The sequence below is a fragment of the Sceloporus occidentalis genome, unplaced genomic scaffold (assembly GCF_023333645.1).
Source record: "Sceloporus occidentalis isolate IW3139 unplaced genomic scaffold, rSceOcc1.0.p SCAF_2, whole genome shotgun sequence".
Classification (NCBI taxonomy): Eukaryota; Metazoa; Chordata; class Lepidosauria; order Squamata; family Phrynosomatidae; genus Sceloporus; species Sceloporus occidentalis.
The window spans coordinates 95,531,743-95,556,798 of NW_028316982.1; the positions used below are offsets into that span (position 1 = coordinate 95,531,743).

A 25,056-nucleotide genomic window follows, 5' to 3' on the forward strand; every position below is an offset into this window, starting at 1 on the left:
GTTGCATACATCGTTCTTTATCCCAGTCTAGCAGCAAAGGCTCAACATGCAGAGCCCACAAGCAGCTAGAAACTGTCCTTTGGAAGCCTAAGCACCCCCCTTCTGACTCCCTTTTCCTGCTAAACTGGTGATCAGTGGGATCCCAGGCTCCATGGGGAAAATCCCATTCCTTACTCTCTTTCTTGCTTTTCCTAATAAAACGTTTGCAGAGCATAGAAAAGGTTCTCATTATGGGGGCTATAAATCCCTGAATGCCACAACTGGAAGGATTTTGTGAACTGTCCTCCAAAAAAGGAACTCTGGATATTCATTTGCTACATTTATGTGAAGTCTTTACTACAGAATCACACAACTTTTACTTGCATTGCTAGAGGAAAATTCATTCCTCCAGGCTTCCTTGTTAAAGTTTTGTATTGATCCTAGACTATAGTATGATGTGCTGTTGTGTGTTGTGTTTACAAAGCTTTAAAATACAAGAAAATTAGTTCTGCATTTACTATACAACTCACTGAACATTGCCAAATTGCCCAGGCTTCTCTAAGAATTATGCAGTCAATAAAAAGAAAACAGCTGCCAACATGAATAATTTCAAACAAAAGCCCGTACACCATCCATGTTAGTAATGCAGGCATTACAAATAGGATTTGTTTTCTTTTGTAATTTACTTTTCAAAGCTGAATAGTTCAGTAACAACCAACCAACATGTAAACAGAGAAACTCACTGACAAACCTTATACTTTTTAAAACAAACAAACATTACATACTTAATTGTCGTGTATTATCAAGCTGCATGTGTTTGTGTCGGGCCATGCAGACTAACCACTAACCAAAGCATTTAAAACCCTCCTGCACTTTACAGTAAAGATAGTATTATAAGAGGAGTGGGATTGGTTTGAAAGGGCCTTTATCACCTGCAGCACAAGCCTTTTTTCTTTTCATTCAAAGGCTAAGCTGTGAAATTGCTATTTCAATCCAGTGACTCCTGAACACTGACAGATATCTATCCAAGCAATCTCATCAGTCTTAATGCCCATGGCTTATATCAGTGATTGCAAAACTCAGGTCCTCCAGGTGTTTTGGATTTCTACACCCAGAAGCCTCAGTCATATAGGCCAATGGTCTGGGATTCTGGGAGCCAAACTACAAAACACCTAGAAGGCCAGAATTTGGGAATCACTGGCTTATATGCACATGCACTTGTCACTAAAGCATTGTGTACAGATTCAGTTTAGCCTTCAGCTTAGTTAAGCAAACCATATTTGTTTAACTCTGCTGTAAAAATAAATGGAAGAGCGAAAAGCAGTTAGGACAATACTGCACTGGTTATAGTACTATTATTCCATTTTTACTGCTACTGTGGAATTCTGGGATTTGAAGTGTAGGGGGGCATTAAGAATTCTCAGCCAGAGAGCTTTCAGACTTCAATCTCGGCATTCCACAGGAAGCGGCCATAGCAGTACAAGTGGAATAATAGTGCTATAACAGTGCAACGTGCCATTTGGTGGTAATTTCTACCTCACTGGTTTCTGAGTGATCTGAATTCCCTCCCACTGCTTGGATCACAGACTGTCCATGTCAGCAGACCTTGAGGTTACCCTCAGCTTGCTGATACAGCCCTGAGTGCTCTCAGGAACCCCATTTTGGAGGAATCCTGGCATCACCCACAGCCTGTGCAGTTTTCAGGAGTGATGATGCAATTGTTTGAGTAAAGGCAGAATTTGTACTTTTATAGCTATCATAACTGATAGTAGATATCTATGAATAATCCAAATCATGCATCTTAAAATTAGTTCATTATTTTTTTCAATGACCCATGGCCAATCTAAGATTACTTTTGAAACTAAACAATACAGCTGATCCTGTATAGGGCTGATCCAGATCCATTAAAATTTACAAGAGTTAATTTGGGTATGATCCAACCCATTCTTATCAAATAATTCCACCCTTTAGTTCTACATTTTAGAGCTTTCTTGTGAAGCAGGTGATCTCCAACCTAGTGCTTAAAATGAAAGTTAATTTTTATTTGAGTTCCCTTAAATGATAATCTTAAATTGACTTGCTTCAGCCTCGTCTTTTTTTTTTTTAAAGAAAATGGTTGAATTGTTCCGATTCCCTCTTACTGAAGAAAGTGGGTACTGGATTTGAAAAAAGGAATCTAGCAGAAGGCCATGATGAATGATCAAGCTGTCTCTCTTTTAGGAAATTGAGACTCAAGGAGAATTTTCCTCTTTTGCTGCAGACTGGTGATGTCAAGCCATCAGAGAACATAGTGTTGTTAAACAAATCAGTTTCTGATCTGGAGCTGCATACAAATGTATATTATTTGGGTTGCTGAGAAGTGGTGCAAATGATCTCATTGTAGTTATATTCCTGCAAACAATTTCCTTCCCTATTTACAGCAGGGGCTGCTTGTATACTAGATCACAGATGCTAGATCACAGATCTACCGCCCTCCCCCCTTAATCCAAGGAGCAATCTTTCATTTTGGGGAAAAAAATCAGAAAATTAAACTAAAAAGAATAAAGGTTTGAGAAACACTTTAAAAAGAAAAAAAAGCTTCACATATATGTGGGGAAGTGTAAGCTAAACAACTGAATCACTGTTCAAATTCCCAATATTGAGTCTACAGAGTGCCTTATGGAAATGGGTTCATTCCACTGAAGATAAAGAATTTTGCAGTGTTTGGCTTAAATCCAACCACGTCCCACTGAATTAATGGAATTTACATAAGTGTTGATTTACCAGGCTCCCGTTTATTCAATAGTTGGGATTAACAATTGAATATAAACCACTGGGTCCTGTTTGAAGCAATCTTTACATACATTCTGGCATTCAGATCTTAATTACACTTCATTTAATTTGAATGAGGACTACAGCTTTGTTCTCTAACGTTATATGATTTTTCTTTGATCTCATATTTCAGGAAAGTGGTAACCCAAAAGTTTGCTTTTTATTATACACACTTAGACCCAAACTATACACTTGTTTAATGTGTAGCATATGACTATGAATTTTGTACTTCCTTAAATAATAACAAACATGGGACGACTGGTATATAGAAATCATTAAAAAAATAACAATTTCCCGCTTGCAGTGATACTTTTTTTTACATGCTAAATGTTAATAGCAGTTCAGAGTGTGAAAAAAATCTCTATTTCATAGGAAGTACTGGCAATGTGAGTGGAAAGATGTCTGAATTAATAAACATAATCAAAGCAAGAAATCAGGGACCTGATACCGATCCATTGCAAAAGAGTGGGAATGAATAGAACATGTGAGGAGGCAGAACACAAAGTTGGTAACATGCTGGCAAGAGCCGAAAAGGGAAACACACCCATTGTTTAAAGGGGGTAGAGGTTGGGTACCATTCATAGGCAGGATCGTAAAAATTCTGTTTGTTTATATTACCAGATGGTTTGCAGCTTACACTTTTGCTCGCTCAATATTTGAGCTCCAGGTACTAAAATATATTAAGAGTATTAAGTTTCTTATTTGTAGTTCATAATTCTGAATTATTTGCATTTGGAGAGTTATTGTGGCAACTGATTTCAAATTCATCATTTTTTCTGTTTTCTTAAGGTCCAGTTGAAGAGTGATGAATCAAAAACTTTTGCAATGAAGATACTGAAGAAACGCCACATAGTGGACACGAGGCAGCAAGAGCACATACGCTCAGAGAAGCAAATAATGCAAGGCGCTCACTCAGATTTTATTGTGAGGTATGGTCATTTCCCCGGATAGATCCACTTTCCAGTGGGCAGGAGCATGTTTTTAGCCCTTATACAGTGTTGGATTACATTGACACATAGATTAATCATTATCTATACTAAACATTACAGTTCTTTAAACTTCTGAAGCACTAGAGGATGCAGATGCTGTGAAGGTATAGTGAAATACAGTACAGGATTATCAATTTACTGGTTTAAATGAACCTCAAATACAGTCAAGGAGAAAAGTCAGGCACAATCGTTCTAGGGGAATGCAAACACTCATCTCTTTGCTCCTTCTCTCACACTGTTGACTAATGTTAGTAAAAGAATGAATGGATGCAGTGATTAATATTGAAACACAAACATTCCTTATGACAGTCTCCATAGTTGTACCTACAGGAGAGCCCCAAAATGCTGACAGCTGTTGTTGAGCCATATGAACAAGCCAGTTCTGTCATTTCCATCTCCACCAGGAGCATATCCATCAGGATTTTGTAAATCTGACAGGTCTTAGTTGTTCCTGTAAGACCATCCCCAAACAGTTTACATTATGAGAGGTATAATGAACAACACTAATGTTAGGAGAAATCCATATTTCCCTGTACTGAAACTCAGACCTTTTCTGCATTCACCAGGATATTGTGAGGGCAGCCCAGAGTATCCTGACCCCACAGCTGCCCTAACCTGTCCCCATTAACTTGGCCTTCTTTTGTGCACTTCAGTGACTGCACAGTCTGTCCACCGCCATTATGGGTCGCTCACTTCTGAGGTCAGAATGAGGTGCCCAGTAATGCTCATGGGACTCACCACCTTGTTCTGATCTCAAAACAAGCGATCCACAGTGGCAGGTGTACTGGTCCACACAGCTGTCAACAGGTATATTTTTACAGCATTTTAAGGTTGGTGTAGTCTGGTTCTGATAGGGAATGTGCTAGATGTCATCAAGACTGCTCACACCAGAATGGATGTGTGTCATCCTAAAAGGACCACAGCGGAGCTGGTGGGAAATGGATGTTTTGGCCTGTGTAGACAAGGTCTCCTAAAATTGTGGAATTCTCTCAGAAAGAGTTTGTAAGAAATGCAACAGAACATAATGACAGAAAAATTTAAAATCTTTGCTAAAGACAGTGTACTGGGTGCATTAATTGACAGAGCTATTTACAGTGCACCCTGATACAGGTTTATTTAGGAGTGAATACTACTAAGTCAATGAGATGTAACTTAGGGAGCCTTTGATGCTACACTGTTGCAGCACAGTGAGGCCATTTAATACTTCCATGGCAATATCCTCTGGAATTCTGGGTCTTGTAGTTTGGTGAGGCTCTAGAACTCTCTGGCAGAGAATTCTAAATTCCCTTTCCTAAACTACAGAGCCCAGGACTCTGTAGGGTGGAATCGTGACAAGTAAAGTGGAATAGAGAGTTATAACTGTGTAGTGTAATCTTATAACAATTGTATTACACATAGATTACCTGATTTTGCAATTCAGATTCTAGTAGATGCTCATAGCACTGAAACACCTGTTTGTTTTTCCTTCCATTATAGGCTATACAGGACATTCAAAGATAGCAAATATTTATATATGTTGATGGAGGCTTGTTTAGGTGGAGAGCTTTGGACAATTCTCAGGGACAGGTAAGAGAAGTCACCTGGTTCATTTGTGTGGCAAGCTGCCTATTCATATGCTATATAGATATTGCTCTAGGAAGAACTATAAGACCAACTTGTTTCTCTGTCAAACAGGATTAGAATGCAGCCTTCCAAACATCTGTTATTAGTCGAATGCCAGGCACTGTCATGGCTTTAAAAAGCTACTCATTATTAGCCATCAGCTATGGTTTTGACCACATTAAGCACAAAAATCACTATAACCTATAATCATTACGGGGGAAAGGCCCCAAATTGATTTTCAAGCTCAGGTAAATATTGATTTCTGAACAAAACAACCATGTGCAAATGTGTAGAATAAGTCCCAAACTGTGAAGATTGACATCTGTCTAGGATTCCTCTCATCAGATAAGTAAAATCAACTATATCAAGTGCTAAAGAGTTGTTATTAGTTTGAATTCTATTGGTTAGTCTTGACTAGAGTAGTCCCATTGATTTATCTGTTGAATAGTAAGTCAACAAGTAAAATCCTGTTGATTCAATGGCTCTGCTCTCGCTGAGACTGATAATAGGATGTAGGCCACAGATTTTTAAAAAGAAATGTTGTTTGAAGAAGCTCCTAAAATTTTCTTTAAACGGTTTCTCTCTCATACTCATGGTATCTACTGCCATCTAGCTTTCAGAAGGATTAAACTTTTACTTTCTTGGATGATCCACTAATAACTGAAACAGCTGTGGCATCAGCACTGCATTCATTCAAGAAAATATGAAAATTCTAACAATTGCAAAATATAATTTCCAACCCAGATATGAGATAGAAATAGAAATGTTTAAAGCTATGATTGAAAGTAATGAATAATTGAAAGTTAAATATTGTAATTCCAACTATTTTGGTGTATGCAGTGGAAAATATATATATATAGTTCACCCTCCACATCCATAGATTTTTATTCATGGATTCAAGTATCCACAGCCCAAAAATACTCCCAAAAAGTACAAATTTCAAATAGCAAAGCTTGAGTTTGCTATTTTAAATAAGGGACACCATAGTACTATGCCATTGTATTTAATTGGATTTAAGTATCCACAGATTTTGGTATCCACAGGGGATCCAGGAATCAAACCTAGTGGATTACATGGGTCCACTGTATTGTATATATTGTAAGAACCACTATGGTGTAGTGGTCTTGGGCTTTGTGAGACCAGGGTACAAATCCCCACTTGGCCATGAAATCCCAGTGAGTGAGCTTGTGCAAATTAGCCAAAGCAAAAGGCAAACCTACTTAGGGTTATAATAAGTAAGAAATGAAGGCACACAACAACCACAGATATTAAAAAGAAATGCATTGTAAAATATTATTAAATGACCTCTTCTCTTAAGGATAAAAATGAAATCTGCATTGTCTATTAAAAATAGCATCCTTTAATTTGGCAGTAAACCTTTTCTAGGGTATAATTGAAGGTTATAACATAGTATGTCTTTTTCTTTGCAGTTGTAAATGCTAGTTGGGCAGCTAACTGTAATATATAGCAATTGTTTTAGGTTTTGTGATGTGATCATAGTAAAGCTGTGATATCAGGACCCCTTTTTGTTCCCCTAGGAACGAGCAAAAATAAGTGCAACGTGTGAAGAAGTTATCTGTGGCCTGTAAAAAAACACACCATAGGCTTTCAACAGCTAAGCAAACAAGCAGAGAAATATGATTCTATCATAACCCTACAGCTGTTTCACAGCACGGTTTCTCTGCCAGCCAGTGGGCTGCTACAGTCAGGTCATTAAATATATGAAAAATGTTTTTTTCCTGACACTGCAAGCCCTTCAGGTGGTTTCACACACATAAATATACTGGAAATGGTTGAAATGTAATTGTCAGTTTCTCAGACTTCTTGTTGCCAGTGGAAAAGAGTGCAGCACATTTAAATTCATATGTGGTGATTTTACAAGCCCTTCTCTCCCCATAGGCCAGAGCTAAGTTGATATCTACCTTCATCAAGGTACATTTCTGGCTCATGTGATCCATGCTTTGTGGTTCTGTTTGGACATTGCAACAGTGCCACAGCCCTTCTGATTCTGAACCTTTCTTTTTTGCAAGTCCTTAGGCAGAGTCAAGATCAAAGGGAAGATTAGTGATTGGTTATTGCATTTTCCCCAAGTTTGATCAGTAGATAGACTCAGCAAACCAGGTTGTCTCACCCTCTGTACAAGTTTTTTTAATTCAATTGCAAGTCAAATTGGACCCATCATGATATTTTCAGGTTTACAATGGCATCCCTCCTCCAGATCCCTATGAGCCATCACTATACTGGGAGCAATGAGAGAAAGAAGGCAAGCCTTTTTGTGTCTTTCCCATCTGCTGCAGGTGTAGCACTAGGACATCAATAGCAATAGGAAAGTCCTATTTCACTATGGTGGTGGCAGATAACAGACCCAGATGACCAAGCCGAGCAGCAAAAGTCATACTGAAGGAGTTGGTCCTTAAGTCACCTTAAGTTCAGTTGGTCTACATGAAATATTTATGTGTGTATGTGCCTTCAAGTCACCTATCCAATTATGGCAACCACACGGATTTCATAGGGTTTTCTTAGGCAAGGAATACTCAGCGGTAGTTTTACCAGTTCCTTCCTCTGAAATATTACCTACAGCACCTGAAATATGACTAGGTTGGAATTCTGCCCACTGAACAGATTTGTGATATTATTGAAGTAATACTTTTGAAATATTAAATCAAATGTTTGGACGAAGCACACACATGAAGCATTACAAGTTTCTCCCTATTCCTTTGCAGAGGTTCTTTTGAAGATTCTACAACCAGATTTTATACAGCTTGTGTGGTAGAAGCTTTTGCCTATTTGCATTCCAAAGGAATCATTTATAGGGACCTCAAGCCAGAAAACCTCATTCTAGATCACCGAGGTTATGCCAAACTGGTGAGTGCTCAGGATGTTTTTCTTTCAAGGAGCAATAAATTATTCCATTGTCATGCTGACTGCATTGTAGTTAAGGCTGTCGCCTCTTCCATTTTAATAAAATGCCTTCTCAAACGGGTTTATAATGACCATAAAATAGTGCTTCTGGCTGAAAGGCAGTATTCAGTTCTGTAGTTCCAGGACAAATCAATTTATAAAGAGAACTAATAAAAACAAATTAATCTCACTGCTCCTGAGTTTTAGATGAACTATTGAAGTTCACAGTAGATGAATGTTGAAGTTCACAGTTCATTTGAAGTAGCCTTTGTGACCTTATCCTCTGAAATTTCTTGAGTTTTATTGCATGGTTCAAATAGTTTATAAAGAGTTTAATATCATCCTTGATATTTCAGTATTGTGCTCCTTACGGACTATGCTGTTGTTATTTCTTCAAATACTCAATTTTTTCAATCCCCTAGCTTCTGCTGTATTAATTCTGATTAAAAATAACTAGGTATCAGAGGTGTTCTATTTGACTCACCCTTCCCTCCACTTTGGCCATGAAGGCAGGAAACACAGTGTATGAGCTTTCACAAAGCCTGGGCTTGGCCCTGGGTGTCAACACACAGGTTAATCACACTAACAAACTGCTTTTGAGCACCAAGTCTTGGTCAAGGCTTAATGAAGAGCTAGCATCCAAGGAGAATGTTCCAAAAGTTTCCCACGTCTTGCCAATCCCCCTATATGTATGTGGGAGGACTCAAGAAGCCTATTGAAATCTCCATCTCCTGAAATTCCAGATTATAGAATTAAAAAGTGTTTCCTTGCATTAGCATTCTGATCACTGAGAAAAACATGAAGAATGTGAAGGAATGTGAGGAAAAGAAGAAGTGGCAATGTCTCAATTCTTTCTGTGACATCTTTGTGATGGTTAACCTTGGCATCACTGGAAAAATCCTAAACCAGGCATAGGTAACATATAGTCTGCAGGCTTCGTTGTATTATATTTCAGCTTACATATACATCATAATTCTTCGTATCTTGAGCTTTGGTGATTGGAAACCACATAAAAAAATTAAACTGCAGTTGCGGGGGGACAATTCCTACAATTGCCCTGCATTATTTATGTAGATGAGATCCTAGCGATAAAACAAGTATAATAGATCAAATAGTCATTGACCATCTATAAGAGTAAAAGTGTTAGACCGCTGCTATTTCATTGTTGTCTCATTGGAACTGTTTTTGGTTTTTTATTTGTTGTTGTTATTATTATTATTATTATTATTATTTATATAAAGGTTCTTTTGTTCTTTTGCAAATCTGAAATGATACAGCTCCATGGCTCTACTTCTATTTCTGTGGTAATATGACAATTAGCATGTTTTTTCTAAGGTAGCCCAACATCTCATTCAACATTCCAACTCTGACAATTTTCCCATGCAACCTGTCCTTTCTGAAGTGGTTTGTTCAAAGCAAAACATAATCACCATCTCTTCTTCAAACCCTTTGCTCCTGCATAACTGCTCTTTATTTTCTCTTTCTTGGTGGGTGTGTGAACCTTTTTTCACAGGTTGATTTCGGCTTTGCAAAAAAAATAGGATTTGGAAAGAAAACATGGACATTTTGTGGAACTCCAGAGTATGTAGCCCCAGAGATCATCCTGAACAAAGGTCATGACATTTCAGCAGACTACTGGTCACTGGGAATCTTAATGTATGAGCTCTTGACTGGCAGGTATGAGCATTGTATGGGAACTAGTGGTAAAAATAGATCAGCAAATTAGAGAATATTTCTGCCTTTGTCACTTTGATTAGGAGCAGTGGAATTCAGAGTTGGCATATGCTATGATGACCACGTACAAAAAAGTCTAAAAATTTTACTGTTGAGACTGCTCATTCTGCGTTGCCCCTAGTTCACAGTCAGTACTCTAAAGAGCAGAAGGCTTGGAACAGCAAGCATAAGAAGAAAAGCCAGACAAACAACATACATAGCAGCAAATTCAAATTCTTAGGCTTTCAGTTTCTTGCAATCCATTTTTTTACAATGAGCATCATCTGCAGAATAAGACTGTCCATTTCTACAAACCCAACAAACCATGAGTTTATAATGGCACACAGGACTTTTAAGTTCAGTGTGTAGTAACCAATGTTTTACTCATACATTTTGAGGTTTTATATTCGATCACTCTTACTCTTCAACTGTTGGAAAGGGCCAATGAAGACAAACCTGCATGATGAGAATTGTTACATCTCACAACTATGTGCAAAAAACCTACGTGTTTTTTTTGTGCAGAAAACAACTTTTTCGGTGTCATCCAAGACATGGCCACCATCGCCATGGCTCTTCCATGTTTCATCAGCACAGCATGTTTAAACACTGTGTCGCAGAAATATTGTGATGCCACCCGCCGTCTGGTTGGGCAGGAGGTGTAATGCTGCTTAGGGGGTGGAGTTGGGGTGGGCAGCAGCCAGTCGCCACATCCCCATTCCACCTCGACACTGGCATTCTTGCCAGTCTGTACAGCCCCAAGGTTTCTTTTTCTTACATTGCCAATTAACATTGCAGTTGTGCAAATTTAACATAACCTAACTAAAAATAGTTAGACTCAAGTGGTCATGAAGGAACTGTGCTATTCTCTTCAAAAATGTCAGAAGGAATACCTTTTTAATTTCAAGGACTCCAGCCAGTGCTAGATGAACATAGACTAGACATGATCAGGGGATAGCTCAGTCAAGTTAAACTTTAATGTCTCTGTTGCAAACCTTTGTTAAGAATTCTCTGTTACTCTCTCTCAGCTTTAGTTTGCCTCTGTAAAATAGAATTATTAACAATCTACCTCACAGAACTGTGGCTTACCATAAAATTCTTTGAAGATCAAGGATGCTAGATAACTAATTCTAATAATTACAAAACCTTCCATTCGTTTCTAACTTTGGCATTCTCCATATGTTCAAAATGCTATCTGGCCAGGGGACAAATTACCATTGAAGTTTGTTTTAACCTTAATGACTGAGTACCTATGGAAATACATAACAATCAGAGAAAGTTCTGCTCTTTGGTTTAATTCATGCAAGATGAACTGAAATGGTGGCACTGCATAAATCCTCAATATTTTGGTATGAGGAAATTACAGTTTATAATTCATTTCTCATATGTGTAACTATTTTCCTATAATTTTTCTTTTTAAAAAATGCAGTTCTCAGGCACTTGGCCAAGCTGAAACAAGATCTCATGGCCTCCCTATTAGTCCACACACTCTGTGGGGAAAAGAGGGGTAGAGGGCAACATGGTCCATTGAACACAATTAACATGATGAGTGTGTTCAGTAATCTCTATGTGTTAGCTTGTTCAGTAAGCAACAGTTGTGACTAAAACCTCTAATTATGAACTGCTGAATATTAGTGCTTGAAATTTAACAGCTAAAAGAAGCATTGCTGTGAAAGTCAGGAGTTCACATAGTTAGGTCAGTCAGAAGCTATCCTGCCCTCTCTTTTTTTATATCAGTGAGCTTTACATGTTCAGAAAAAGATTCAGTAACATTTTTTCCTAGTGGTAGAATCAGTGGTGTCGCTGTGGGTGGGTGGTGTCACCCGGTGCAGGTGAGTGGCAGACTACCTTACCCTATGCCCCAGACCGCTGTTGAGGAGGGTAGCACACGGACCTCTGGAGTGCTCATTTAGGGTCTGGTGTGGCTGTTCACCCAGCAGCTACACAGGACTTTGAAGGTACACCCACTCCCCTGTAGAGGCCTTCAGAGTCCAGTGTGGCTGCTGTATAAGCTAGACTCTGAAGAGACTACTGCCCCCCACCAAGAGGCCTTCAGAGTGTGATGTGACTGCTGCACAAGCTTTATGCAAGTAGCACACCAGACTCTGATGGGACACTGCCCCCTCAGCAGCTGTTGTGCAAGTGAGAAAGGGACAACTCCCTTTATTGCTCTCCCAATAGCCACAGTAGTCCCCCTGGGTGTATTGCCCCACCAAGTATATACCCCTCTCTGGGGTGTCACCCAGTGAAGTCTGCAACCCCACCACCACATATATAGCTAGTGACAAATAATTCAAACACATAGCTGTGTTAGTCTGGAAAATCACTATGCAAAAGGATCTTGTAGCATCTTTGATACTAACTGATAGAAAGATGTTGGTAACATGAGCTTTGTAGACTTAAGTCTACTTTACTCCATGCATCTGAGGACATAGCCCTGGTGGCACAGTGATTAAATGCCGGTGCTGCAGCTATGAGTTCAATCCCAGGGCTCCAAGGTTCACTCAGCCTTCCATCCTTTCATTGGTCGGTAAAATGTGTGCCCAGTTTGTTGGGGGCAATTGGTTTACAGATGATAAACAGCTTAGAGAGTGCTGAGTGTTCATTGTTACGTGGTATAGAAATGTAAATGCTATGCCATTGCTAAGTTGATTGAAGTCTATGAAAACTCATGCAACCAGCATCTTTCTTTCAGTTAGTCTGAAAGGTGCTACAAGATTATTTTGCATACTGCTTTTTCTCTAGCGTAGGTGAATTTTTAGGATTACTGTGTGCTAAGATTCGTAGTCTTCTAGGTTGGTTGAAAGAGCCAAATATGATGGGATCTGATGCATGCATATTCTCAGATGAGTGTTTGGGTGGTAGTCACAGAAGATGCATTCAGATCTTTAAGAAACAGTTAATGTTTATACCTCAATAATATCCGTGCTCCTAGCCTGGATTTCCTCAGATTGCATCCCCTAAATTCTAAAGTGGCTTTGTTAATTTATCTTAAAAACTAGGATAGTATTTGCATCCTGGTAAAATGCAAGGTTTTCAAGTGAAACGTCATCTTGCATGCATAACATTCAGAATTTTATAATATATCATTATAGTATTCCACTATATAGCTTTTGTTAAAAAATGCATGTTGGATGATACATGCTTTGAACAAAGACATATAAAATTATTGGCCTTCTCTGATATTGGCCTTTTCTGATTTGCAGTGTTTGCACGATTAGCAAATATCCAGGTCTTGGGCCTTACCCCAAACTAGCTGCTAATCTGCATTAGTTTTGGTGCCGGCATAGATCGCATTGACATAAATCCTCTCAGGGCACTGTCATAGCAGTTGCATGTTTTTATGGGAAATGTAGTAGTGGTGAGGAAAGGCAGTCAGAATCTGCTGACTTGGAGGAGCCTGTTTCTCCAGTCTCTGTTTTTATGGCTATGGCACCTATGGGCTTTCCCTCCTGCTATCACTGTCTACAGCAACGTAAGTTTTGTTAGCATAATGCACCAACAGTATTCTGGGCTTTGGATTGCATTGAAACTTGCCACTGGAAAATTCTCTTCTATTAGTTTCACTGGTTGCACATTTGTGGAATGAAGGAAGGACAGTGATGACATTAAAAGTGGGTTTTAAAACTTTTTGTCATTTCTTTAGTCCACCTTTCTCAGGACCAGATCCCATGAAAACTTATAACATCATACTAAGGGGGATTGACATGATCGAATTTCCAAAGAAGATTGCCAAAAATGCTGCTAATCTAATAAAAAAACTATGCAGGTAAACACTTTTAATACCTCTGTAATTTTGTCAAGAAGGGAATATGCCTAAACTAATTCAGTGATTAATGTTGTATCTTATTTTCTCAGTTGTTCATGTTTTGTCCAAAGACATAAAATTCTCTGTCTTCTCTGATAGGCCTTATCTGATTTGCAGTATTGACACAATTAGCAAGTATCCTGGTCTCCAGGAACACTCCTGAACAAGTGCCCCCAAATGAATTTATGTATTCAGTTATTTATTTCTAAGATACTTTGCAAGTGAAATTGACAAATCTTTGTTCTTTTTTAAGCTAAGAAAAACAGAAAACAATCACATACATACATTAATACTTACTAGCTTGGATGCAACAAGTAAATTTTATCATCACTGTGATGTCTAAGATTTAGAAAAGGCTAATGTGAGAATAAAAGAATACTATTTTTATTGCAACAGAAGGCTATTCAAATAGAGACAGTAAATATACTGACCATCATTTTTATAACACAAGTCCTTATTCATTAAGGTATTTGAAAGATACACTCAAAGGACCAACAGAAATTTTAAATCCCATTATTTCTTCAACGTATAGTAAAATACTATAACAATAAGATACAGTTTTCAGAGAATTCATATATATATATATATATATGAAGAATGTGACTCTTGTTCTCAACACCTCCAGTAATCTATCTATCTATCTGATCTTATAATTACATTATATTTTTACTATTCTGATGGGTTGTTTGGCTGAGAAAGAAGGGATGTAAAATGTTAAGATAAAGACATCTATTGGTAAACTGATGACATAATCCCTATTTTTGCTTTGATCTCCGATTGATTTTCTTCTTTCATTTTAAACAGGGACAACCCATCAGAAAGATTAGGTAACTTGAAAAATGGAGTAAAGGATATTCAAAAGCACAAGTAAGTATGTCTGAGGTGTGAAAAATTGTACTGGGGAAGAATATACATGAAATCAGTACTGCCTCTGACCGAAATATAAACCATATGGAAATAAACTGTCATTTCTTTCTAATGTTCTATTCACTTTGATTGGGTTTATCAGATATCAATGGATATCATAACTCTTAACATATGACGCTGAAGTCCTGTTCACGCATTCTGGAGCATGTTTATTCAACATGAACGGAAACAAACAATCCATCATCCTTTTCCTTGTGTGAAAAGCAACAGGTCTTAAGATGAGAGATGTCTGTATGTGCAGAGATTCTCTGCCCAAACAGAACCCTGATTCATATTCTGTTTCATGTAGAGAGCGTTCATAGGTAAGAGAAAATAACTATGTGAAATGCTACTTTAACATATGGCTTTTTTGTAATAGAAAACTTTAAATGATGTAGTAAAAAAGTTACCTGTGCAGAAGCAGTTTCAACATGACATAATACAGGTTGAGTATCACTTATCTGAAAATTCAAAATCCAAAATACTTCAAAATCCAAAACATTTTGCATTAATGGCTGAGATATTGGCACTTTTGTTTTCAGTGTACACAAACTTTGTTTCCTGCAAAAATTATTTAAATTTTTGTATAAAATTACCTTCCGGCTATGTGTAGAAGTTGTATATGAAACATTAATGAGTTCCATGTTTAGACTTGGGTCCCATCTCCAAGATATCTCAATATGTATGTGAAATATTCCAACATCCAAAGAAAATCTGAAACATTTATGATGTGCTATGAAATTTTGGAAATTGTACTTTTGTGAGCCATTTAAGCTTTCTCTATCAGAGAGCTCTCGTGCCACAACAAACTACCAGTCCCAGAATTCCATAGCATTGAGCCATGGCAGTTTAAGCAGTGACAAACTGGATTATTTGTGCAATGTGGATGTAGCCTTAGATCCATGGATAGTGTCTATAGCATTTGTTTTTATGATGAGAGTGGACATATCAGTTTCTCTGTTTTAGTTTGTATCTTGGGAAACCACACTAAGAAAGCCTATAATTGTGGGTTCAAGCACTTTAATGCATACAGTCCTTGGCAATACTTTCAGTATTTGCAAACTCTTGAATGTAATGATAGCCTTCAGTATGGATGCTCATTTGTAGTCAGTATGCATGCTCATTCATACTCGACAAGAAAAACACACTTTGCAAAATATGCCATACCTTGCAAAGTAGTTTCCTTTTGCTCCTTTATGCTGTTCTCACATCTAGTCCAACTTTTCTGTATCTAGCTCTCAGTAAAATGTGCTTTTTCTTTCTTTTTTTCTAATGCTAGTCTATCCTACTCTATCATGGCCCTCAGAGTTTTATCATTACTTTCACCTGATTTATCCTATCCCATAAAATTTGAACTACACAAAACCTTCCATTCTAAAAGAACTTAAATTGTTAAACAGGAAGCAGTAGTACAGAAGATCACAAACGGATAAAATACTGACAAAATAAAAACTCAGCAGTGGGTGTATATCAGCATGTTCAGCAGTTTGTTATTTAGGCTGTTTGATCTTCCTGTTTGATCCTCATGCAACAGGACCTGAGCCATTTATCCCCTTCTCATTCTGTCTTTAGGTGGTTTGAAGGCTTTAACTGGGAAGGTTTAAGAAAAGGTACACTGACACCTCCTATAATACCAAGTGTAAGTATACCTTTCCTTCTGTTATTTGTTTATATAACATAAATCTGGTAACTGAAACCATAAAAATGTTGGAGGTATCTAGTTCTAAAATAAACCAGCAGCTCTACTCTAAAGGAAAGTATGTATTGCCTCCCATGTAACTGAACTTAACTTTGCCTAATTTTGTTAAAGGAATGCAGTAATGGTGTAAGAACATAGATTCTACTGAAATAATGGTGAAGGCATTATAAATACCTTATTAATGCCTGAGAACGTGTATGTACCTGTAAATGCTCAGAATGGGGTGGACACTTGGATTTTTTTCCCCTTGTAGTAGTTAGGTACTTGGCCTTTTTTCCTAACTACGTCATTGTGTGTGTATGCATGCATGTCTGTTTTTCACTTTTTTCTCTCTTTCCAACATTGTTTTTATTTCATTCTCTATTGGCAAGACTCACTGTGCCCTTGTAGTTCTGGACCAGTGTCCATGGCACTGAGCACTGCTTCCTTCCAGACCAAGTGTTTGCTTCTTTGAAGTATCAGAAATACCTCACATTCACAAACCATATAACTACTGCGCCAATCCCCATGCTAACTCAAAATGACAAGTCAAAGACTATGAGAGGATCAAAGTTGATAACATAATCCAAAAAAGTTCAGAAGTGCCAGGAAAAGCAACATTTTTTCCTGCTATATAATACCTCAAATTTTTGATAAACCCCATTTGTCCCCAGACTCCAGTGCTTCCAAACTGTATTTTATGAGTGGCTTAATCTTGGAATAAGAGTACTTGTTGCCTGCAGCACACATTCCAGTTATCATTTGCTCCTAGTCCAGGCAACTGATGGAATTAGCCTCAGAGATACAACTACTTATGTGCAAAAGCTTTCCGCACTAACCTTTAGTGTAAATAGTTCCTGATTGGGTGATATTCTACATGTGAGATGTAACCAAAGAAACAGCTAACTATACTAACTATAGTGCTAACTATATACTATAATATTTGCTTTTTGAGTCCACTAACTCTGACAGAAAAGAAAAACAGTTCAAACATTGCTTGCAAAAGAACAGATTCCCCCCCCCTTGGAGATGGTTTAAATTGGTAAATGTTATTTTAGATTGTCATTGACAAGGCAGTGTATTATTGCAACCATCACAAGTATTTTCAGGTTTCCAACATGGCTTCCTTGCATTAAACTGTGCAATGAAGAAACTTACTTTGTGAATAAACCCAAATTATACTTTTCTAGCATACGGAAAAAAAGCTTTTGAATGCCAGGTTAGGAATCACTCTCACAATTAATTTCACTTAGGGCCGAAACAGGGGGGGCCCATTAAACCCCATTTCATGACTTATACATGAGATCAACTTGTCTGTGAATATATATGGTAGATCCCATTGGCATCTTGTTAACTTCCTTTGAATTTGCTTTGACTCATGGTGACCCTGTGAATGAAACATCTCCAGGGCCCCCTGTCCTCAACTTCTCTGTTCAGATCCTGCAGCCTTGGCTGACTGAGTCCATCTGTCTGGTATGCAGTCTAGTTCCTTCATAGTTGCCCTTCCCAGTTCTATCCCCTTCTGATTTCTTGACTGCAGTCTCTCTTGTAATCTATGATTGATCCAAGGTATGAGAAATCCTTAACTATTTCAATGTCCTTGCTATCTAGCTTGAATTTATATAAATCCTACATGGTCATTATTTTTGTTTTCTTAATATTCAGCATTAAGCCTACCTTAGCACTTTGCTCTTTGATTTCTTCAGTAATAAACCCAAGTCTTTATTGTTTTCTGCTAGCAGCATGGTATCTGCATATCTTAGATTGGTGAGATTCATCCCTCTGATCTTCACTCCTCCTTTCTTTAAGTCTAGACCTGCTCTATGTATGATGTTTTCTGTGTACAAGTTAAAGAGATAAGGTTATCTTGACCCTTTTTCTGACTGGGAACCATTCTGTTTTGCTATGGTCCTATAGTTACTGCAATCTCTTGTGTCTCCTTTTTTATGGATGGGGATGTATAGTGATGGTTTTCAATCTGGGAACCATTGTTTTGCTTTCCATATTTGCTGGCAGATTTTATTTAGAATGATAGTTGATTATGTCTCTATAGATCAGGGCTTGCCAACCTTTTTGACTTGTGAAACCCCATATTTTTTTGGCCAAGCCCCTAAGCTAAGAGGACTACTTTATACCAGTTAATGGTGATTAGGAGTATATATATTCTTAGTCTTTAATTTAATTCAATGTTTATTTCTTTCATTTTCCTGGAGTGGCCACAGAGCACCTGGGAAGTGCACAAAGAGCCCTAAGCGCTCCTCACAGCATAACTTGGGAACCCCTGCTATAGATTGTAGCAGTTCTACTAGTATGTTATCTGTTCCTGGTGATTTATTCTTCTCAATTGCTTCGAGTGCGGCTTTTATTTTTAATTCTTGTTCATTCTTGTTCTTTTCAAAACTTGTCTTTGTATCTCTCACTTTTAAGCATTAATTTGCAGGGACCTGTGTATATATGGCAAAAGGCAATCATAGTTTTAAAATGAAAAAGCTGATTTCCAAAGGAAGCAGCTTTGGCATGACAGCAGCCAAAAGTACTAATAGTTTAATTTTCTTTACTGGGCAGGTTGCATCACCAACAGATACAAGCAATTTTGATAGCTTCCCTGAGGACAACGATGAACCACCGCCTGATGACAACTCAGGATGGGACATAGACTTTTAATGTATTTCTCTTACCTGCTTCTGCCTTGCTGAAGACAGCTTCCTGAGACATGGCTGCCAGCAAACCTGAAGGAATTGGGAAGGATTAGTGCTCGGGGTCACCATGATGCCTTGATTGATGCTGCTACAGTAACTACAGTGGCATTAGGACTTCTCGCTTAGATGACAATAGTGCTCTTCACATGTTTTCTGTTTGAACTTAACATAGCAGTTGACATGGTGGTCCTGAAGCAAAGCCTTTTCCACCAGTAATTAAATGTGTTTTCTATCACTTTAATGAACTTGCTATGCTCCTGGTGTAATTTGAAAGCTGATAGAATAAGATGCACATAATTCTAGCTGCAAGATAATTTTCTTTATCTAGTTAATTCTAGAAATGTTAAGTACTGCAGATTATTCTACACAGTAGAGTCTACAGTATGACAACTGGGGTAGTCTCAAATTGCAAAATACTGTAAAGTGTATTGTGCCTCTTAAAGTAGGCCAATGTATTAAACCAAGGAGGACCACAAAGTGATTGGTCAAGGAGCTCATGTCAAAGCAATGCTATAAGTTGTCTTTCTTTTCAAGCAGTATTCATGACAAGAATGAATGTTACCTTCTTCCATTTTTAATTTCTGATGTGCTTTTCCCCTCAACTGGTAACAAAAGCACAATTGCTACAGTATCTGTTGAACTGTTAAAAGCAAGTATGGGTCGGTTAATTATCACATGTGTCTGAGAACATGATATATCTAACGTTTAGTTTTATTGGTACAGCTACATAAGAGCATGTAGAAAATTATTCATAAAACTACTCATTTTACACATGTATGCTAGTTATATTATTAAAAAGGAAAATGTACTTATTGAAAGGTCCTGGACAGAAAATAACAGCAGCCAACTGGTCTAATAGGCATTAACATTGAGTTTGAATAGCATTTACCTTTTAGAGCCCAATGAGGGAACAGGCAAGACACACTGCGTACTATATAGGTGCTATGTATATTTTTCATCTGTGATATATGTAAACTCCCACTGTCATTTTTCAGGGAATAAATGTAGCAAGAGAGATTATAGTCAACCAAAATTTTAAATAATTTGCACACACAAACACATCACACAGTTTTGCTACTCTGCTGCAGCATTGCCATTAGTTTGTTTTTCTGTTTCACATATCCTCTTAAAACCATTGTAATCTGACTGCATTCGCTTGTTTGTTTCAAAGATTAATTAGCTCAATTCTCTCTCTGACATAACTATAAATGTAATCAATCAATTTAAAACAAAAAATTCAATGCATCTGAAATAGAGCATTTCAAAATCCCATGTCATTTCAAAGGGGAAATTAAGCACATGCTTAAATGTATCATCTTGAAATCAGTGGGATTTTAAAATTCTCCACCTTCAGTGGATCATGTCTATTAGGCATGAATCTTCTAACATCAGTGGCCACATAAATGACAACTGAGAATAAATTATATAAAAATGTTGAGCAATGTCAGCAATCACAGAGAAGCCTCCCATATCTTTATGATATCTGTCAGCAAAAACAGCCTTTTAGATAGTATTCTTTTTATTATCTCAGATTTAAAAATCCAATAATCCACACTTCAGAGATGAAACATAATATGAAATGCCATTCAGAGCTACCCCTTCTGTCAATTCACTCATACTGTATTTAGAAAGCACTACCAGCCAACTCACAATCTGCTTTTACCTCTTTTTAAAACGTTCCCTGTCTAATTTTTCCTCCTATAATTTGCCCTCTTTCTTATTATTTTGCCTGCATAGTTCTCCTAGTTTCTGCCTCCTTACACTACCTCTTTATTTGTTTTGCCTTTTCCAGTATTTAGAGTTAGCTCTTAATGGGCTGAATTCAAACTGAACTACTTGCGTGTAGGCTAGTCCTATAATACTTATTCAGGAGTAAGTCCCATTGAACGAAACAGACATGTACAAGATTGTATTATAATTAGCCCTTGAAATCAGTTGGGCAAATCATGATTTGCCATATTGATATTTGTGCTACCAAAATGCAGCTACCGTACAATGCAATCCTATACATGATTATTCAGAAAACAATATTTTGTTCAGTGGTGCTTACTTCCAAGTAAGCATAAATAGGACTGCAATCTGGTTCAGATCTAATTTATGAAGTATATAATTTCATATCATGTCTCTGGACTGTAAAACATGCTCCAGGCAAAGCAAAGTAGTTTTAGATGCAAGAGCAGTCCCTGGTAAATATATATCACAGCACTGGCTTAGAATTATTTAGGGAACACTGCACAATTGTACTGTAACTACTGTTTTTCTAAGAAGAGAGGCTTATAAAGTAGTTCAGTTGGAGAGGGGGAGGGAATGCATCCAAAAATCAAAATCTGGGTTTCCTAAAAAATATTTTTCAAATCAGTCTTTTCAGTTGTCCTTGGTGTAACATAGGAAGAAATATATGGTGGTCTTCCTTGTGTTCTCCTCAATTTAATAGTAGCATAATGTTTTCTGAGATCATTTGTGTTTCACACTCAGAGCAGGGATGGAGAACATGTGACCCTCCAGATATTGTTGGACTCCAACTCAAGTCAAGCTCTTGCTGGCATAACCAGTGGTAAGGTATGATGGGACTGCCAGTGCAAGAACATGTAGAGTACCACATCCTCACATTGCAGCCAACCTGTGGTCTTATTTACACCTCACTCCTAATAAAAAAAAGCAGCAAGATTTCTGGCTTCTAAAAAAGAAAAACATTTTCCTACTATTTGCAAACATATCAAGATATGATGAAAGGGGCATAGGTGATCACCTATATACCACATAACAAGTTAATCCTAGGAAACAGTACTTGGCTTCCAATGCATGTAAGATCAAGTGTAGGAATCTGTGGCAGTACAAGAACCTAACCAGAAAGCAAACATACCAGCACTATTTTAACGTGCTTCAGAGCTTCCAAGTCTTGCATCACTGTTAAGATGGCTGATCGTCCTCTGACAGCCACACACAAGACAAACACCTTGCACAGCTTCCTAAGAGTTGTTTGAGGCTGTTCTGGTCAAAAATGGCATAAGCAGGAACTACAATTTTTTCTTTGGACTCTATGGGAAAGCTGTTCAGTTTCCTAAGTGCTGGTTGTGCTGTAATTAAAATGGCGTGAATAATTATGTCTTTTAATATTAGGGCTGAAACAATATTAATCAAAAGTCACTTCCTTTCTAGCTTAAAGTTGGAATCACTTCCACAATGCATTCCCTTCATTCCATGTATGACTAGTGATGTGCCTGTTCTGAGTGAACCTAAATGCAAAAAACAAAATGAAACATAAAACCTTGTTCATTTTGATTAATTTGACCTTTCCTCATAAATATAAGAATATATGTCTCTGCTCTGGACAATTCCAGTAATAATAGGCCATCTCAAATTTCTCAACTGACAAATAATCACACAAGGACAGTTTCAAATGAGCTTAGTATGAATTATTATGCTTGATTCCTTCCATTTACCCTTGAGCTGCACTCAGTACTATATACTGGTGTTGTATGCACTTAATACAAATTTATTTTCTCATTATGATTCACTTACATTTTCTTTACTAAATGTATTTTAAATAACTTAAAATTAGCATATGTATATTAGTAAACTTTGCATTTATGAGTAATATATTTTATTTACATATATATATATATATATAAATAGACACACACATATATCACACATTCATGTTTCAATGCACTGTCTCTTAGAACTGCTCCATATGTTACTCTCTCTGCAGATCACACCAAAAATGGCATCCCATGCAACTTGAAGTTGTAATTTGACACATGAATCAAGGCTGCAATGTCCCACTACACACATTAGCAGCCACAGGCAGTTACAAAAAAAAAACAACTAATCACACTGTTGGTCCAATCTAGTTGAGGAGCTTCACTTGGTGGAGCTTTGTATGGGAAACCTGCCATGGCTGCATTAGGCAGAACATGCCTGGCAAAAAAGTGGACTACTTATTATTTATATAGCTACAGTCCTCAGTAACCTTGCTCATGAGTAAGACCCATGCATTTGGGTAGGGTCTACCCCCTACTGATTTCTTTCCGACTGAGATCTCGGTTCCCCTTTAAGTATGGGACAATATGCATTTTTTTAAAATGCCGTCATATTTAAGAAAACATTTGCAAGAACTGGGTTCTAAAGGTACAGATAAGCTGAGCTTATTACAGTGCTGCATTACCCACGGAAAATTCTTATTTAATAATAGGACCACAAGCAAATATTTATGTAAATAGATTTTTTTTCCGTGTTAATATTTTGTGGTACACATATGGCTTTTTATTTAGTATTTCATTGCATTATTCCTTCCTTTTCTTATTTGTAAGGTAATGTTTTTAGATCAACGTAGACTTGAATTAATGTCATAACTGTCAGTATTACTGAAACTTATGTCAACTGTACCGTTGTCCATATGTCCCATAGTTTAGAACATCATCTAGTTATTTGGCATTGTTGCAAGTGCCTTAAATTCATGGCATCCTATTTAAAAAAAATACAAATTTGGTGTTATGCTGCATGACAAAGACAAACACACCTCAAAATGTTGTCCTTTCTTAGCTTGCTGCGTTTTACAGTTCTTTCGGCTAACAGTTTATAAGCCTTTATTATATAATATTGATGAATTACAGAAATGATGAAGTTGTTCTCTTATTTCTGTTATAAATGTACCAGAGCTGTGTATCTGTTAATGAGATACAGCGTCATTTCTGTGAAATGTATAAATGTATGTGCAGGTCAAATTAATATATGACATACTATCAGTCTGTATACAGGTATTCCTGTTTTGCTAAGCTGTGCAAATTTTAAAACTGTAGTGCAGTAAAAGTTCTAACATATCACATTTTGTAATAGATAACATTGCAAAAACGTTCCAGTCAGACCAATGATTAGCAAATTGACTGTAAAATTGACACCAAACAAACAAACAAAAAGTATCTTACTCTTTTCATTGTAAAACCAATGACTGTAAAAAGAGTAAAGCTTGTTGCACCACTGAACAAAACAGGACCAGTGTTTTCTATTGGTTGGATCCTGACTTAACTTACAGCGGACCTCATTGTTCAGTTAGTCATGACTAACTTGAGTCCTATTGCTTTCCATGGGTCTACTCTAAGTACAACTAAAGCTGTATCCAACCATACATTCATGTATATGCAAACTGTTTCTGAGTCAAACTCTCAGTAGTTCACCTAGTAAGCAAAACACTAAAAGTGTGTTCTTTGTCCTCTTCCTTTGTGAACAGTCCACTCCACGGCACTGAGACACTGACGTTTTGGGCTTTAATAGCAAAGAGAAATCAAATCAAAGTTGCCTACTATCGTACGTATTCCAACTTAATGCTGTTTTTACACTGGTGATTTCCTTTATAATAGCTCTTCTTTCCTTTGATTTTTCTTCTTACTAAGGATCCTATATGAGAGAAGAAGGATTTAATTTTATGTGTCCAAGATACACTTTCATCTAATGGTCATTGACCACTTGCACTCTTTTGATGTAGACTGAAGAAAAAAAAAACTTTTTATCATAAACTGCTTTTGTTTTGCTCTGTATTTTCCCTGCAGCTGTAATTGCCGAGTGCCTGTTGTATACTTTATAGAGTTGAAATTAAAAAAAAAATTACTTTTGAATGTTGTTGCTTTATATCATTTTTTAGCTTCTGGATCAGTGCCATCCAAATGTGAACTCTGGTGTGCTTTAATTTTGTTTTTCCCCTCACTCATCACTTCACATAGCAAATGTTTCATGGGCAAAGCTTAGGAAATTTTTGAGCTATAAAGCCAGCATGGTATTGTTTATCATACTAGGTCTCTGGAGACCAGGGTATGAATCCTGTCAGTCATGAAAAATCCTGGAAAAGTCACCCTCTCACAGCCTCAGAAGAAAGCAAAGGCAAACCCCCTCTGAACAAAACTTGCCCAAAAAAAAAAAACCTGTGATAGGGGTTAGCCTTAGGGTAACTGTACGGAGGAAACAATGGCCCTTATC

The 25,056-nt window shown here is 37.3% G+C and overlaps 1 protein-coding gene across 4 annotated transcripts in view; it reads left to right on the forward strand.

Moving 5' to 3' along the window:
• The window catches only part of LOC149318733 (cGMP-dependent protein kinase 1), a 799,226-nt gene extending 774,528 nt beyond the window's left edge, over positions 1-24,698 (forward strand). For all 4 annotated transcript variants that reach the window (XM_089510365.1, XM_089510362.1, XM_089510363.1 and 1 more), the window contains 8 exons: positions 3,580-3,719; positions 5,256-5,345; positions 8,105-8,246; positions 9,796-9,959; positions 13,639-13,761; positions 14,605-14,667; positions 16,279-16,345; positions 18,950-24,698. In XM_089510365.1, the coding sequence (XP_089366491.1) occupies positions 3,580-3,719; positions 5,256-5,345; positions 8,105-8,246; positions 9,796-9,959; positions 13,639-13,761; positions 14,605-14,667; positions 16,279-16,345; positions 18,950-19,048 (888 nt within the window). In that variant the 3' untranslated portion in view covers positions 19,049-24,698. The remainder of the gene's footprint in view (positions 1-3,579; positions 3,720-5,255; positions 5,346-8,104; positions 8,247-9,795; positions 9,960-13,638; positions 13,762-14,604; positions 14,668-16,278; positions 16,346-18,949) is intronic.
• Positions 24,699-25,056: the final 358 nt, after the last annotated feature.